Source organism: Oreochromis niloticus, linkage group LG5 (assembly GCF_001858045.2).
Source record: "Oreochromis niloticus isolate F11D_XX linkage group LG5, O_niloticus_UMD_NMBU, whole genome shotgun sequence".
NCBI classification, from domain to species: Eukaryota; Metazoa; Chordata; class Actinopteri; order Cichliformes; family Cichlidae; genus Oreochromis; species Oreochromis niloticus.
In genome coordinates, this window is record NC_031970.2 from 19803407 (window position 1) to 19820315 (window position 16909).

General features: G+C 38.4%; 1 protein-coding gene across 3 annotated transcripts in view; it reads left to right on the forward strand.

Annotated features, from left to right (window-relative positions):
- Window positions 1-16909, forward strand: part of LOC100699061 (sodium- and chloride-dependent GABA transporter 2) — a 33889-nt gene that overhangs the window by 10450 nt on the left and 6530 nt on the right. Inside the window, exons 1-12 of one of the 3 annotated variants that reach the window (XM_005459044.4) lie at window positions 863-1323; window positions 1684-1877; window positions 2124-2258; window positions 8848-8988; window positions 9190-9277; window positions 11145-11277; window positions 13054-13188; window positions 13345-13448; window positions 13852-13976; window positions 14483-14595; window positions 14693-14830; window positions 15011-15113. In XM_005459044.4, coding sequence (XP_005459101.1) covers window positions 1316-1323; window positions 1684-1877; window positions 2124-2258; window positions 8848-8988; window positions 9190-9277; window positions 11145-11277; window positions 13054-13188; window positions 13345-13448; window positions 13852-13976; window positions 14483-14595; window positions 14693-14830; window positions 15011-15113 — 1417 coding nt within the window. In that variant the 5' untranslated portion in view covers window positions 863-1315. Of the gene's footprint in view, window positions 1-862; window positions 1324-1368; window positions 1606-1683; window positions 1878-2123; window positions 2259-8847; window positions 8989-9189; window positions 9278-11144; window positions 11278-13053; window positions 13189-13344; window positions 13449-13851; window positions 13977-14482; window positions 14596-14692; window positions 14831-15010; window positions 15114-16909 lie in introns of those variants that run through there. The other 2 variants (XM_005459045.4, XM_025907265.1) reach the window with 2 other exon arrangements.

A 16909-nucleotide genomic window follows, 5' to 3' on the forward strand; every position in this document is an offset into this window, starting at 1 on the left:
TGTACTCTGCCATTCTGGGAACCTGAAGACAGAGATTTCCGGATGTGTTGCTTACAGAGGACTTTCTTAAAGCAGAGACACAGACGTTCACATTTTCTGCCCATATGAGAGTTTTGCAAATTAGCCATAATATGAGCTAGTGTCAGTCTAATCTTCAATTTAAACACTGGTCAATCCAACAGTCATTTGTCATCACATTGGGTATCACAAGCTTACAGTTTATCTGTAAGCTTGTGCTCCATATATTTTCTGACAGTGGAACGATTCTGACTGAAAGGCTGTAAGACAAAAATGTGAGACTGACTGTTCAATAATGTGCACATTATTTAAAGCAACCGTTGTTACAACTTGATTTACAATATTGCTATTTAAAGATGAAATCATAACACAGTTATTAATATGTACACAAGTCTGAATAAGATACTTTTACTAACATATTTTTAAATATAAATGAAACGCAGCACTTGAAAATATATTAAATGACATCGCTGTCTCACTATATTTAATTCAAAGGAAATACTACAGGAGCACATATCTGCAGTCTAATTATAATGCTGAGGCTGGTTTAGCTTTATGTGTCAGAGCATGGGGGGTGCAGCAGGCCTAAAGTTGCTGAGTACAGCAACTAGAAGACGTAAGTAAACAGAGTAAAAAACAAATATTTATCAGTAGCAATATCAATGTAGTGAATTATTCAGAGACAACACATTCAGCGAGCAGAGCTCAGAAAAATACATTCAGGAAGGAAATTAAAACAGCTGCAGGTGTACAGATGTGAAGCAGAACCTGCATCTATTTATAGATGCCATGCAATAACATAGGATGCACACAATACGTTCAGTAATTCCCACCGCATGCCTGTTTGCATACAGAAATGTTTATATTGCTTTCATGTGATATATGACCCACTGCTACAAATCCTCCAGCTGGCAGCTCAGTGAGGTCTCTTTACAGCACATGACATTAACGGAGACGGCTCAGCTGCTTTGCTTTAGTTATTAGCCAAAGTGCTAATCTTATACACTCAAGGTCTTCCTGTCTGAGTGGAAAAATACAGCAGGGAAGTGGCATTAGATCGGATCTTTGTCACAGCCAAACCTTTTTTTTTTTCTAATGCCACACAGCGTAACGTGCAGACCAATCCGGCAATAATTGGGTCAGAGGAGCTAAAGCAAACCACGGTTACTTTGTTTCTCACTTTGGCTCTGTTCATGACATGTCTGCTGTGTAGAGCTCTTGCAGTGTAACCTGCTGAAAGGAATACTGATCAGTTTTCTGGGGCTGGAAAGGGGCTCTTGGGGGCGGGAGTTTGGTGATGGAGAGGTAAGTGTTCACCGCGTTTTCCTTTTGCTCTGCACGCTTTAACGCCAAAAAAAAAAAAAAAAATGCGGCAGCACTCTGTCGCCAGTTCAATTCCTGATTATCCTGCGAGCTTAAATTCAATGAATGAATAAATTTAAGCTTATAAGCAATGCCAAATAGTCAGCTGAGAAGTTTTGAATGTGTGCAATAAAACCCCCAGAGCTCTCTGTCAGCGTGAACGAGAGCTTTAAAGGTTTGACAGCAGTTGTCCTGTAAGTGTGGAAGAAGTGGAAGGACACTGGGGTGAGGGGTTTTGTTTTGTTTTGTTTGTTGGTTGTTTAAAACAACAAAAACAACTTAATTTGCGACTGATTTTCTCAGCATGCCGAGGGAATTTCTTAAAGGAAACAGCCTGGAGGCACCCGGGCAAGAAAAAGGTCTCATGAAGAAGACTCAGTTGCTGGACCGCGGCCAGTGGGCGAGCAAGTTGGAGTTTCTGCTGGCCGTAGCAGGGACATTGGTCGGGCTGGGAAACCTTTGGAGGTTCCCCTACTTGTGCTACAAAAATGGGGGAGGTATGCAGAATTTCCCACAATAGAAAATCAAACATATTTATTGTTAACCTTCACACATAAATATTGTAATATGTATTATATATATGTATTTTATATGTACTTTATATATGTTATTTATGTTATTATATATATCATCTGTCATCCTGTCAAATAGTTGATAGGGTGAAGGGTAATGCTTGAAGAGATTTGCCCCGAGACAAGTATTGTGGCATATTTGTGTAATGATCCTCGTGTTTCTACTCTCAGGTGCATTTCTGATTCCCTACGTCCTGTTTCTGCTTGCTTGTGGCATCCCGATGTTCCTCCTGGAAACAGCCATGGGACAGTTCACATCTCAGGGATGTATCACGTGCTGGAGGCACTTCTGCCCCTTGTTTGAAGGTCAGTGTATTAACAAAAAAAAAGCTGAAATATGTAAGTGAGAGTTGATACTGTATGAAAACATGCCCTCTTTACCAACAGTGGAATTGTCCTTTATTTTCACATTTAAAAAATGCACATAACACGCAATTTCCAGAAAGTAAAAGAACACAATAACTCAAATAATAGGTTTTATTTGTTGGAGTGATGTATGAAACCATGTAAGTGCCATGAGCACAAAAAAGTTATGTAGCTTTACTTAACTTTGTTCAGAGCACAAGCGTGAGTAATGTATCGTATCTTGTAGTGTTGAGACTCTCATGCTGCTTCATCTACTGTACTAGTTCATGTTCTTTGAGAGATTTGGCATATCTGATTGACACAGAACATTTCCTTGAGAAAAAAACATCAAGGTCAAGAATATGCGTTCTTCAGAGAATTGTGAAATAACTTGTCTTGAGAACAAAGAAATCAGTTATGTTCACTGCCAAAAAGAAAAGCTTCTCATGTCTGTCCCCAGCACATACATGAATCAATCATCTGTGAAAGGTGTGTCTAAAAAAAAGAAAACTGACTGTGACTGATGAAAAACCTGATGGATGTTGCGTACAAGTCTCTATCTCGTAGTACTCCACATGATCCACATGACACATTCTGCGACTCAGAGGAGAGTGCAGACTTTGGGACGGAGCGAGGCATTGCTTCCATCTTTTTTAACCACCACCTTTATTTGCTGCAACTCCTGCTGGTTGGATCCTTGTAACCACATATGGTTTAAAGATTACTCATTAAAAGGCATGTTTGCAGAGGATTGGCTCATCCCATATATAGTTTTAGCACTGTTTTGTCATTGCTCTTACTGACGTTGTAGTGGAAAACCACCTGGATTCATTGTGACGATAGCATCTACAGTAGATAGTCGATAGTACACATTAGGACATAAATATATATAACAAGATATATGAGAACATGGGAAAGTGTGCTTTATATATTTAAATATCTTTTTGTTTTCCTCTTTTATCCCACTGCAAAGCACTCTGAATTACCTTGTGACATTTTCACTTGACTTGATTTATGAAGGCGACTCACACCCCTTCCATTCATGAATATGGCAGAGATGTTGAAACACTTAAAAAAAAAAAAAAAAAAAAAAAGTCAGTTCTACCATGCAAAGGTGTCAATGTTCCCTTAAGGGCAAGTTTAACCCTACCTTAAAATTCTCACGTCTATGAGAATTTAAAGCTAGGCATCTTGAGTTGTGCACCTGAGGTGTGCTCTTGTCACGTACACTAAAGGATTAAAAACATGAAATTACACATCATGCTGCTCAGACAGCATAATATACGCAGTATACCCTCACTGCTTTGATAGGACTTAAGAGGATAATTAGCAGACAGGTGCTGCTATTCAAGTGTGCTTGATTGACCGAGCATCAGCAAGTGTGAACACTTCTATAAAAGCCGAAGTTTTGGCAGTTTTCTGGTCTGGAGCAATAAGGTGTGGACGTCCCAGCAAATTCACTCCGGCGTCAGTCCATGCAATCCTCAGAGAAACTGCAGTTGCCCTGTTAAATGTTAAAGCTCATGGCGGTTTTAATTAGAGTGGACGAGTATGACTTGTTTGGAAGTGTTGACAGGAGAAAGCCAATGGCAGCACAGCTTAGGTTTGCAAAGTTGCATCTGACTAAACTACAAGACTTCTGGAACAATTACGTTGTTTTTGTTGAGAAAACTAAACACTGCACAACAGCACAAACACCTCATACCGATAGCCAGAGATGGTGGTTTAGTGATGATCTGGTCATATTTTGTAGCAGTGGGACCTGGGCAAATTGTTGTCAGAGTCCCGAATTAACTCATGAACTTCTCTGTTAAATGTCAAATGTGAGTTGATCTGTTGAACAGCTAGAGCTTGGTTCAATTTGGGTCATCAACAAGGACAACAAGAAAGGCAGTGATCCTAAACACAACAACAAATCTACAACAAAATGGCTAAAAATGAAAAGAATCAAGATCTTGCAACAGCCCAGCCCAATTCCAGGTGTCAACACAATGAAAATGATGTGGTGCTTTATTTTTTTAAACAGGTGCACAGTACAGCTTTTAGAAATGTTTTATTTTACAGTAGTCAAATAATTGATTTTAATTTTCTAAAATAACCAAGGAAGTGCAGAATATCACTCGATGTATCTAATCAAACCAAGTCAAATCAAAACCATGATTAAACAGACGTTGCCCTCGTTACATAACTGTGAGTCTATTAATAGTATTTTTATCAGTTTGATCCTGATCAAAAGGTTAAATATGTAATCATTACATTTTACTACATGCTTTGCAATATGTCCATTATATAAGTGTGTCAGATAGACCTCTGTTTAGTGTTTGAATATATATGATCAATACGTCACTAACCCAATCTGCTTGCCAAAGAACAGCTGCTCAAGCTGGTTTATCTTTGCATTTTACCACACCAAAACATGGCGTGAATTGAATAGGAGATGTTATACAAATAAAACTAAATAGACATGCAGTAGTAGACCTGAAACACCAGAGATTTTGTATGTATGACGAACTTAAAGTTGTGAAGTTTATGTATGCTCATGAATGTAATGGTAAGTTTGGACTTTTAATGATTTTGTTCAACTTTATTTTCATGGTGGAATGATTGTGCACCATATATCTTTAATGGCCTTAAAAAACAAGAATTGGGTGAAGAAGTTTAAATTTATTTTGGATTTTTTCTAATCTCTGCAGGGTCAAAAGTATGCATGCAGATGCAAATATATTTCTACACTATCACTTAAATCTTTTAATCAGTAGTGCTAAAAGTTCTACGATGTATTTTACCTCGAAAGAGCCAAAGCATATTAGAGTAACTTCTTGTTATGTAAAACTGTGAAAGTTAATTGCATTGGATGAAAAAAAAAATGTCAAAGCAAAGCAAAAATGTCAGCTGCTGTATTTTAAGAAAACGCATAAATTATTAGTTTGTTTTATGTGACAAAATAATACCGTCCAAAATAAGTATTTGCCTTGCTATTTTTCCAACCAGCAAAGTTTGCAGTTGCCTATTTGGACGTGTGTCGTGAGATTCAAGGCAAGGCCCTGCGACTTTGATTTCCTCATCCTCACATTTTTCTTTGTATCTCTGGTATATGGAATAAGTTTGTGGAAACAAATGACACCTGACCTTTCGGCTTAGCTTCTCTGCATTTACACTTTGTTCAAGTGACAAATTCTAATATAATTTATAATTAAGTCTCTTAATCTTATAAGCAGTGAACCCATGATGGAGGCTAGGGGACAATGAGTTATAGCTAATTGCTAATAAGAGACTGCAAAAAGCATTCCTTTAATCTGAAGTTCATACAGATGACCTCAGCAGAGTGACGTGAAGTATTGTTTATTGCTCCTGTTCCACCAGGATTCATGTGAATTTGTTAGAGGGGAATATTGCATTATTTAATTAATATATTTCAATATATTAGCTTCTTATCCCCACACAGCCACCAAACATCTGCTTTACCAACAGTATGGTTTAAAAACCAGTTCGCTTCACATGCATCAGTGTCAGTGGTGACGTTTATGGTGGCATTGCACCACTCCAGCTGAAGTTCCAGCTTCCATCAGCCCTTGTGAAGCAGGTGTAGTTTCCGGGATATGCTTCTGCATCAGGAGGGACCTGCAGGAAACAGGTAGTGGTGAGTGTGACTGAAGAGTCACTTATGATACTCTCAAGCAATTGCAGACTTTAGACTCTGTCCAAAACATTCAGTCTAGCCATACATTTTTGTCTGAGCATCCTGTGGCCATTGTAGCCTTGTGGCCATACATGATACATGGTGTAATGAAAAAAAAGAATGATATCATGTTTTGCGGGAGTAGCGCATCAAATGCATGAGGTACCAGTAGTTTAAGTGGGTGGAAGAGTACAGTACTGGCTAAGGCTCTTGTCAGGACAGCATTGTTTACTGCTTGGAGGTCCGGCACTAGCCTCCATCCTTGTGATGGGGATGCTTTCTTTACAGGAAACACGTGTATTACACATGGAATCTGGACACTCTTTTACCCCTGCCTTCTTTAAATATTCGATTATCGGTTTTATACCTTCCTCTGCTTCTTTTTTACTGGGTACTGTCTTTGGTGAGGTCTATCAAAATATTTAGGGCTTATTTTTACTGGTTCTATTCCTTTAATAAGTCCAACATCCGTGGAACCTTTCCAGACAATGTGTCTGGAATGTCTTTGAGTGATTTCTCTTCTTCTGTTGTAAACGAATGGATACCTGTCATTTCCCTGGTCATCTAGATGTATTTCTTTTCTTATTTTTAGGCCCAGTTTAACTTGGTAAAATATGCTTTCAAAGAGGGAGAGTACTGCACCCCTGGGTGTCTCTTTTCTTCAGTCCAATCCCTTGTTTCCTCAAATCTCGTTACAAAGGCTCCTAAATCCTGCCACCTCTCAGTTTTCCTTTTCACTAATGACACGTTAGGAGCTCCAAATCTTCTGTACAGGGCATTTTCTTTTGGGCCTAATTTACAGGCCACCACTATGCTCCCTTCCAATATAAAGTTGTGAGGAATAAAGTTGTGAGGAATAAATTTCTGCTCATAAGCTGCATCTGGGCCTATTGTGCTTATTGTGCTTTGGATGCCTGTGTAAGGTCCTGCTCTGCGTTGTGTCATGTCATGCAACAGTGCTATTACACTGCCGGGGCCACTTGGTACTATGTCCAAACTTTACCAGTACTTGAGAAATGTACAAATGTATCTGTACCATTTTTGTTAATCCTGTCCACCTTCGTCCCAATAATCCAGTTAATATGGAGTTCACCTGAGCAACTGGTCCGTGGTCCAGTGGATTTTGTTGTCAATGTGAGATTTCCCCCTTTGTCTCAACTGGAGACACTGGTCAGTCACACACAAACCTTTTTTAAATGGCTAGTTTTTTTCCAATTTATTTTTATTTTACGGTTATTTATTATTATTAACATGCACAAGCCCTCCAGTGCCTGACTCCTAGTAACAGGCCTACCTTATTTTCCGCCCGAGGTTCCCTGTTAGCGACCCGGACCGCTTGCTCCCAATTCTAGTTGCTCCTCTGGTTCATGGATCTTGTCACACTTCCAGTTTCCTCCACTCCCACCCTCTATGTCCTCAAACTGTGTTTTTAACACATACACCCCCGTGCTCGGTCTCCCGAGCCAAGTGTGGGAGATGTTAAGATCCGACTCGAAGGACCAAACTGCCAGAATAAAAATGAACAAATTTTTTTAATCTGACCCTCCTTTCCCTTAAAACTGTCACACAATAACACTTTTCCTTCTACGGGCTTTTCACAAGGACAGTTATGAATGTGTGTACTGTAATGAGCAAATAACTTAAAAAAAAAAAAAGCTGAGCTACTTCCAGTCACTAACTGTACTGAGTTTATCCTTGACTATCATACAGCTCATAATAAATAGAACATTGCATAGAATATTTTTTCCATAAAGGAATCTCAATTTATATGAACAAATTGGAGTTTATTAGACAGATATGATTCAAACCACTCCAGCGCAGCGCCTTTAATACCCACAGCATGCTCTAATCGCTGTAATAAAATGTTATGGTCAACAATATCAAATGCTGAATTGAGGTCAATGACAAGCACAGAGATGAGTCCACTGTCAGAGGCCATAAGAAGATCATTTGTAACCCCTAATAAAGCGGTTTCTGTCCTGCTCTTCAAAAAAACCATTCCTCTGCAGATGACCTGTTAGCTGCATGACAACTACTCTTTCAAGAATTTTTGAGATAAAAAGAAAGTTGGAAATTGGCCTTTCCTAAGATAGATGGAAAAAGAGAAAGTGTTTTTAAGTAATGGTTTAACTACTGCCAGCTTGATGGCATTTGGTACATAGCTGATTATTAGGAAAGGTTGATAATATTTAAGATTGAAAAATTGACATACATTAATAGCAGGACTTCTTTGAGCAGTTTTGTAGGAATGGGGTCTAAAAGACACGTCGATGGTTTGGAAGAAGAAATCACAGAAGTTAACTCGGAAAGATCAATTGGAGAAAAAGACTCCATCAATGGTACTGAAGGTAGCTGTAGCTAATGTTACAGCTGTGAGATGATTATGAGTCATTTTTCTCTAATGGTTAAAATTTTATATGTGAAGAAGTTCATGAAGGAATGCTTGGCTCAACAGTGCTCTGACTTTTTGCCAGCCTGGCTACATAAGGTGACTCCTCGTTCCTTCAATCCGTGATAATAGTGAGATGTTCTAGTTTTGTTTTTTTTGGTTTTTTACATGCAGTGGTCATCCAGTCAAACCTTCTCTTGGTTGGTTCTAAAACAACGAATTAGCTTTCCCAGCCTGTCACTGCCTTTCTGTCCCTCTTGTGTTGTCAGTACTTTGGACTGATGTTAGCACCATTATTTTCAAAATAATATCCAACAACTACTTTCCAGATAGTTCTGTGAAACTCTCTTGCAGGGCATGTTTAATAAAAGAAAAGAAAATTACATTAAACGTTTTGGATGCCATGGAGCTTTTCTCCATATGCTGCAGTATAATTTAATTGCCTTTTTATAATATATACTGACTGCACTTTATCTTCTCAGGTATTGGATATGCAACCCAGGTAGTGATTGCATATGCTGCTGTGTCATACATTGTGATCCAGGCATGGGCTTTCTTCTACCTGTTTTCATCCTTCAGTGCTGAGATTCCATGGGCCAGCTGCAGGAACTCCTGGAACACAGGTAGCTATTCAGACCGAAGGAAGAGTTTCACTGTGGTCATTCTTTATTTCAGGGTTATAAACATGGTGATCTAGACGATTTGGGGAATCTCACATGACAGTGAGGGTCATTTTGTGCTTGAGAAATTCATAGTCTCTAATATCTCTTTTATCGAACATAGATTAAACTTTGTTGACATGGCTCTGCTTTTTTCTTTGTCAGAGTCTTGTTTTGAATTTGATAAAGCAAATGCGTCATCCAACTGGACAGCAGCTGCAAACGCAACAACACCAGCAACAGAATTCTGGGAGTAAGTGTAAATGACATGTGTCTGACCTCGGTAGATGGATTTACCTCTGGAGTTTTTGCCAAACACTGGAGCCATCAGTCCCTAAACCTCAGCAACATATATTTGAGTTATTGGAGAGCAGCATTTCCATACTTATTAACCAATAGCTGCTCATTATTTCTCAGTAGTTCCAAGTGTAGGCAATCTGTATACACATGGTAACCACACTACATAATCCGTCCAAATACAATTTCCTGATTGTTAATCTGGATCATCACTGTCTTTAGACGTATTCCTGTAATCTGGTACAGATGTACAATCCTTCTCGGGATGGATGCTGATAATTGGCGATAATACCAACAAGTCATTTTTGTGTTTGATCATTTAGAGGCTCACCAAATACCAAATGATGTGACTGCTTGAAATATCACTTTGCACCACACGCAGCATACCACCTTTGTGCTGTTGGATCATTTTAATCATGATACTATTGGTCACAATTATGGAAGGAGTGGTCCCATTGATATAGTCAATATTAGGAAGGTGTGATTGGTGCCTTCTTATCACCATGTATGTCATAAATGCACTGACATCAGTAATGTGATCAGTGTATGGCATGCTGATACTTCCGTGGCCAAGATTACTACTGATCATATACTCACAACAGTCCTGAACTCAAACACTTGGTGCTGAATGAGTTTAAGTTGTCCCTGATATGACTGGTCACAGCCAACCAGTGACTTCACACATCTTATTGTAATACAGCAAATCTCTGTCTGTCTATCAGTTTGTTCACAAACTCCTTTTACATGGTCAGAAGTTATGCAACCAAACTTGGCTGCTAAAAGTTCTTATCTATGATTCATCATGTTGCCTAGCAACCACCAAACAACACTATGCAAAATGACTCATAGTGATTGTAACACCTTATCATTTTAACTCCATGACAGTAACATGTAATTTACTGAATACAATATAAGTATAATAATTTCTGATACCTTTCATCTGTGGTGTTTACAGTATAAGTATTGCACTGTATCATTTGATACATTAATTAATTAAATCAAGGTTCCAGTATTTGGGATTATACACTTCATTTTTTATTTTTTTCCAAGTTACCAGATTTTATTGTAGTTTTTTTTTTCAAGTGCTCAAGTAATAGTTTTCCTGGCTGAAAGTCTTTCAAAGTGTTTCTTTGGACATTTGTTGCTTTTTCACTTACAGTCTTGTCCTTGTTCCTGACCAGTTTCAAAGAATTTTTTTCATTTGTTAACCTACTAACTACTAAACACGGGCCTGTCAATCATTTAGGTGTAGAAAAAGCACCTAACTCAAGGCATGAACCACTGTTGTGTTTACACACAGCAGAAAACTCTTAAATGATACCTTTAGGCACTTTGTGACTAGCAGCCTGTCACAAAAATACACTTTTTAATATACGAAAAATGCCAAAGATAGCACAGTATGACAAACACAAAATTCCCAATAAGCTATTGGCTGAAACCTTGGCATGTGTCAGCATGGTGTGCAGTGAATCCTTAAAATAACTGAGGGAATTGGACAAGTGGATAAAAGAAGACATACCAAACCCAAAAGATTATCTGTAGAATTACATTCTAAATAAATACACTCAACATATTTAAGGTAATGAGATTTGAATCCACTGAATTTGTTCAAATGATACGCATTTTATACCTGTATAGGTAAATGGGGGAGGTTCGTGTCTGGCTGATGGGCTACTGCACAACTGACTTTCTGGTTTATTGTAAATAAATACCGTAACATTTGCATTGTGTAAACTCTGTAATCACTTATAGTAGTTGTGAAAAAAAGTTTTTTGCCCCCAAGCAGCTATTGTTTTAACAAAATAATATGGGTTTCTTTTCAGGAGAAGAGTACTGGGTATATCTCAAGGGATTGAGGAGATTGGTAGCCTGAGGTGGGACTTGGCCTTGTGTCTCTTACTGGCATGGATCATTTGTTACTTCTGTGTTTGGAAAGGAGTGAAATCCACTGGAAAGGTAGAGCAACATCTTTAAAATATGATTTATTAGTCCCCATTTAGAAGATAAGTTCTGTCAACACAGTTTATACATCTACTATCACATCTACGGTACCTTTTGAAGTAACATTGCAAGAACAAATTTGTAAACCCTTGGAAAATACCAGGATTGTTTTAACTGGTCACTGAAAAGAAAATGATCAGAGTCACATCCAAGATCTGGTTACAGAAAGTTTAATCTTCTCATATAAGTTTGTTGGTGTGACCATATACTTCAATCAAAAGTACCTTTATAGGACCTTAGAAGAACAATATAGAAATACACACAAGCTGGAGTTTATCAGGCTGTAACAAGGTAAAAGTTCAGGACTGCTGGTACTCTCCCTGGGAGTGGCTTCCTGTGTAGATTACACTACTGTGCAATCCTAACAGAGGTGAAAGAGAACCAAGGGTAACAGCAACTCCCTGCGCTTAAGTTTCAAAGATCACACGGTTCCAGTATTGCTTAATGTTCTGTGAACAGATCAAACTAAATCTGAACTCTGGGAGGAGGCACAGGGATATGTTTGGAGGAAAAGGGTGATGCATACCTCCTTCAATCTGTGAAGCATGGTGGAGGGGGCATCATGGTTTTGGGCTACTTTGTTAGCACACAAGCACCAGCAGAAATAGCTGAAAAAGAAGAAAATGATTTGATACAAAGATGCTCTGGCATGGGCTGTTTTCATTTTACTGGTAGGAATGATTGCTCACGGTTACTAAAGGCGGATCTATGGGTTACAAGTTTGCAGTTTTTTTCCAGCTTCAATTACACATAAATAAGTATAATGTTCATCATAGACATGAGTATAACAGACTCTGTCATTATTTAGGCTGAGTGTCGACAATAGTGGCTTGGATAAAGAACAGACCACAGAAATGTTAATTCAAATTGTTCACAAATGCTTTCTTGAACTTTTATACCCTATTTTATGATGATCTTGATCAACTACATATTTTTCCTTTCACATCTTAATCCAAAATAGAGCTTGATGTAGCATGTTCAGCATTTTTCACAGGACCCTGAATCACAATATCAGTCTGTACACATTTATGCAGGTTTTTCCTTCACTTAGAGAATATTGTGGCATGCAGAAGAATCTTAGCAAAGAAGCTCAACAGAAAGTTGGAGCTTGCTGTTCAACCCCAAGCTGGTAGGGAGAGCTCTTTATTAAACACTTTCTTGTGCTACAATGTGCTTCAAGGGTCAATAACAGCATATCAGAACTCACTTATGGTACTGCATTCTTTCTATAAAACAATAACTATCAGTGACTTTGAACCGCAGTATAAACACAACATTCAAGATAACAGTTAAAAGTAATGTAACCATAAACGATAAAACAAGAACATCTAAACAGCAGCACATGTCCCAAGGCATGATGGGAGAGAACTAGCTGCTCCCCCAACACGCCACAATATGTGTGTCTGTGTTTTTTTTCCTTTAAGTTTATGAATTCGATAACCGGGAATGAAGCAGCGTAGGATTTTCACTTTCATAAGTGTGTCCACTATGAGGCTGAGGGGTAGCACTGGTGTTTGCCTGTATTTTTAGTAGTTGCACCTAAATGCAGACAGCAGTCATGTCTCATGCTGCAAGCAAATAAAGAGACACAATACTGTGGCACAAATGAGGAATGTATTGTCTGAAATACGTTTAGATGGCAAAAAATGTTTTCTTACACCAAAGAACATCAAACTTTACAACGTCCCTGTGATGTCTGCTTTGAACCATGCATTTCCTTGTTGTTGACAGGTAGTTTACTTTACGGCCACTTTTCCCTACGTGATGTTGGTGGTTCTGTTAGCTCGTGGACTCACTTTACCAGGAGCCATAAACGGCTTAGCTTTTTACCTGTATCCTGACCCCACAAGGTTGGTGGACCCTCAAGTAAGTAATAAGATCAAAAGAATGTGTCAATACCAAGAAAAGCTGCAAGCTTGAACACTATCCACGGAAGCCTAAACACTAAAATACCTACATTTTACACAATGAATATCGTCATTTAGTGATGAGTGTAAACTAATATCTGTGTGTTGGCATCAGGTTTGGATGGACGCAGGTGCACAAGTTCTTTTCTCCTTTGGGATTTGTCAGGGGAGTTTGACGGCTCTGGGCAGTTACAATAAGTATAACAATGACTGTTACAAGTGAGTAAAAAAAAAATGCTCAAAGATTCTAGTAATCTTATTGTTATGACAAACCAAAACTGCACTAAACAGATATTTTCAATGTTATTTAATCACTTATTGCTTACTTTTAGAGTAGCCAGCAGGGAGCACCAAAGTGATACATTTATAAAACGGCACAGGCTTTCTTAATAACATGCAGACTGTTTATGACATTCCTTGATTATGGAACAGCAAATAAAAAAGTTTACATAATGCTCAAATCCTGTACAGGTTTATTCTTCTTAATTAATATTTTGGGCAGCAAGGTCCTTTTTTTCATATTTCAAGATTTTAAACAGCTGCTTTAGCTTTAAGTGTGTTTCCTGTTTTGCTCTTTGGTTAATGCTGTGTGTTTTCTTCTTTTGTTTCTTTGTTTCCACAGAGACACATTTGTTCTGTGTTTGGTGAACGGCGGATCCAGTTTTGTTGCAGGGTTTGCAATCTTTTCTGTTCTGGGGTATATGTCCTACGAACAAGGACTGCCAATATCAGAAGTGGCAGCTTCTGGTAGGACATCATTACACAACCTCTGTTATATTTAATGAAGTCATTACACCATCAGTGGGCCTTTATTAATCCACTTTAAATGTAACCCCCTGCCCCCTCCCAAAAAAAACAAGAAAACAGAATCAAGGCAAAACAAACGAATGCTCATTTCAGGAAACTTAAAAAACTTTGCCTGTGTTTTTACTTGGCATGGAAATGGCTTTAATTTAATTTAATTTTGGAGACAAAATTCCTGTATCAGCTTCTCTTAGCTAAGCACGGCTGATACAGTAATTCCCCGCCTTTAATCCTGAACAATCCTCCTGACCTTAAACTCTTTCCAATGAAATAAATGAATGCCATCAGGTCATTATGCCTAACAGTAGGATGTTGCAGGAATTTGTGAGTCCAGATTTAAAACTTTTAGAGTGCTGTAACTAAAATATAAAATGGGAGAAGGCTGCAGTAGGCAGTTTTATCCAAAAATATCTAAGTTGCCATCAATGACTGAAAATATTTCTGAACAGGACCTGGCTTGGCATTTATTGCCTATCCGCGCGCGGTAGCCATGATGCCCTTACCTCAATTATGGGCTATATGTTTCTTCATCATGGTCATCTTGTTGGGGGCAGATACACAGGTTTGCATTAAGCCATTAGAAATCCTCTGTTTATTTTTCATCACTGTACATTTTTGGCTCGTAGTAAATGTGTTTGATTTGTCTGTGTCTCTTGCAGTTTGTGAGTTTGGAGTGTTTGATGACCTCAGTGACCGATATGTTCCCCAGTGTGTTTCGAAGAGCTTATCGTCGAGAATTGCTGCTGCTCTGCCTCTGCTCCGTTTGCTTTTTTCTCGGCCTCCTCCTCGTCACCGAGGTGAGAGCTCTGATTAACTTTCCCACAACTCTTTATACTACCCTCAGTAGTGTGTAAAAATAGACCAGTGCTCATTACTCTTAACTTAATTCTTTTTAGGCAAAACTGAATTTGTATGCAGGCATTTGTTGTCTTTATGTTTGGTTAGTTATACCAATTAACCTCTCTGTCTTCCTGCAGGGGGGCTTGTATTTCCTTCAACTCTTTGATCATTATGTGTGTAGTGGAAACAATCTTCTCCTTCTTTCTGTGTGTCAGTCGATAGCGATTGGATGGATATATGGTGAGTCAACCGAGAGCCAAAGCCTTGCATGTTTGCACAGATCTAGCTAAGAAAGCTGATTCAGATCCTGCTAATCCCGCATTAATTGAAAATACACTTAAGACTGCTTTTATTGAGTCGCTTATTACTAAAAGGCCAAAATTTAGGCTTACTGTATAGGCGTTCATTCCAGCTATTCTGAATCTTGCTCAGCTGGGGTCACAAGAATAAGCCGTGTCTTGTGGGTACTGACTCAGCACCACTTTACCAGCAGCTTTGCCTTTTAAACACTTTCTATTGTGGTGGAGTTCCCCCTCAGTCCACTCGAATAGCACAGTTATGTGAAGTCAGTGTTATAAAAAAAAAAGCTCTCAAATTGCTCATCTAATATTTCCTGCTATCTCCCTCTTGCTATCTAAAGCAGTCGTTAAATCAGTGGTTCTCAAACAGTGAAACAGAGCGACAGGTGGGGTTCTCACCTTTTAATAGAAAAGACAAATTTTCTATTATTAATAATTGCTACAAATTGTGAATTGTGGACAACAAACAACAGAAGAGGTTTAAATGAATTAAATGCATTAGATCAAAGAAATCAATCAACTCATTTTATATTATGCATCTCAGTTTTTCTACATGAAAAACTGCTTTGCAGAACCAGCTCTGTCAGCTCTGGCACAGACTGTCCTGTAATTATAAAATAGCAAGTTTTTGTTAACTGACAGAATGTCTTTGTTCTTACTGTGAAGTCTTTCAAAAGAAAACAACAAAGAAAACTTACGTGTAACTGACTCGTCATTCACAGCCTTATCTGAAGCTACACTCGACCAGTTGGATAAGAAAGTAGATTATACTTACGCTGACTTGTGTATGCTAAAACATTCAGTTTGCTATTCTTCACATAGTCCATTGTGAATTTAAAGCAGTGTTTAGGATCATTGTCCTGTTGTAGATGCTTTCCTCTTTGTATTTGAGCTTTTTTAGCAGATGTTTGCACAGGGTTAGGGTGTTTGCCTTGTGAAAAAAATTGCTTGTATTTACTGACACTGGCTGAAACATAAGCTGGAAGCATAATGGATCCATCCTACTGCTTAACAGTTGACATGTGTTGTGGCTAGAAAGTTCTGTTTTAACTTCATGCACCCATAGGGCTGATTAGCCTCATTTAGATATACAAATTTGCAAATCTCTGACGCTGCATTAGGTATCGATTATGCATAAAAGTCTTGTGGTTTGGCAGGTGTTGCTGGAGGTCTTTTGTAGTTACACAGAGGCTTTATTTTCTTTCATTTTCTGTAAGCAGTTTTCTTTCACACCTCAGCTTCACTGTTCCTTTTAACTACCATTTGTTAATAGCTTTGCAAACCAAAGATAACTGGAAATCCTTCCTGTACCTTTTTCCTACTTTCATTGCATCATTTGTCTTAATCTTAAAAGTACTAGGGAGCTACTTCGATGAGCCATTGGCTGCTGATTGATTGGCTGCTAACATAAGTGTGGAACTTGTAACTTGAGGCGTTGGTAGTCATCTAAGAGATCAAGCTAAGCTTGTCCAAACCTTTGCACTGTTCGGTTAGCTCTAAAATGGTACAAAACTTATACAATGTGCCCGTTATTTATTCAAAGTAATGGCCTGAAACATTTCTATTCATGATGCTTAAAGATAATGTGCAGGATAGTGCCTAGGTTGTTTAGACTGGAGAAGCTGTGGTCATTATTTATGTTCCAAAAAATTAATTTGCAGACCTTCATTTGACTGTTTTTCATTGTGTTTTTACCTAAAAATGTGTCATTGTTGAATGCATTCAGTGTTCCTCATG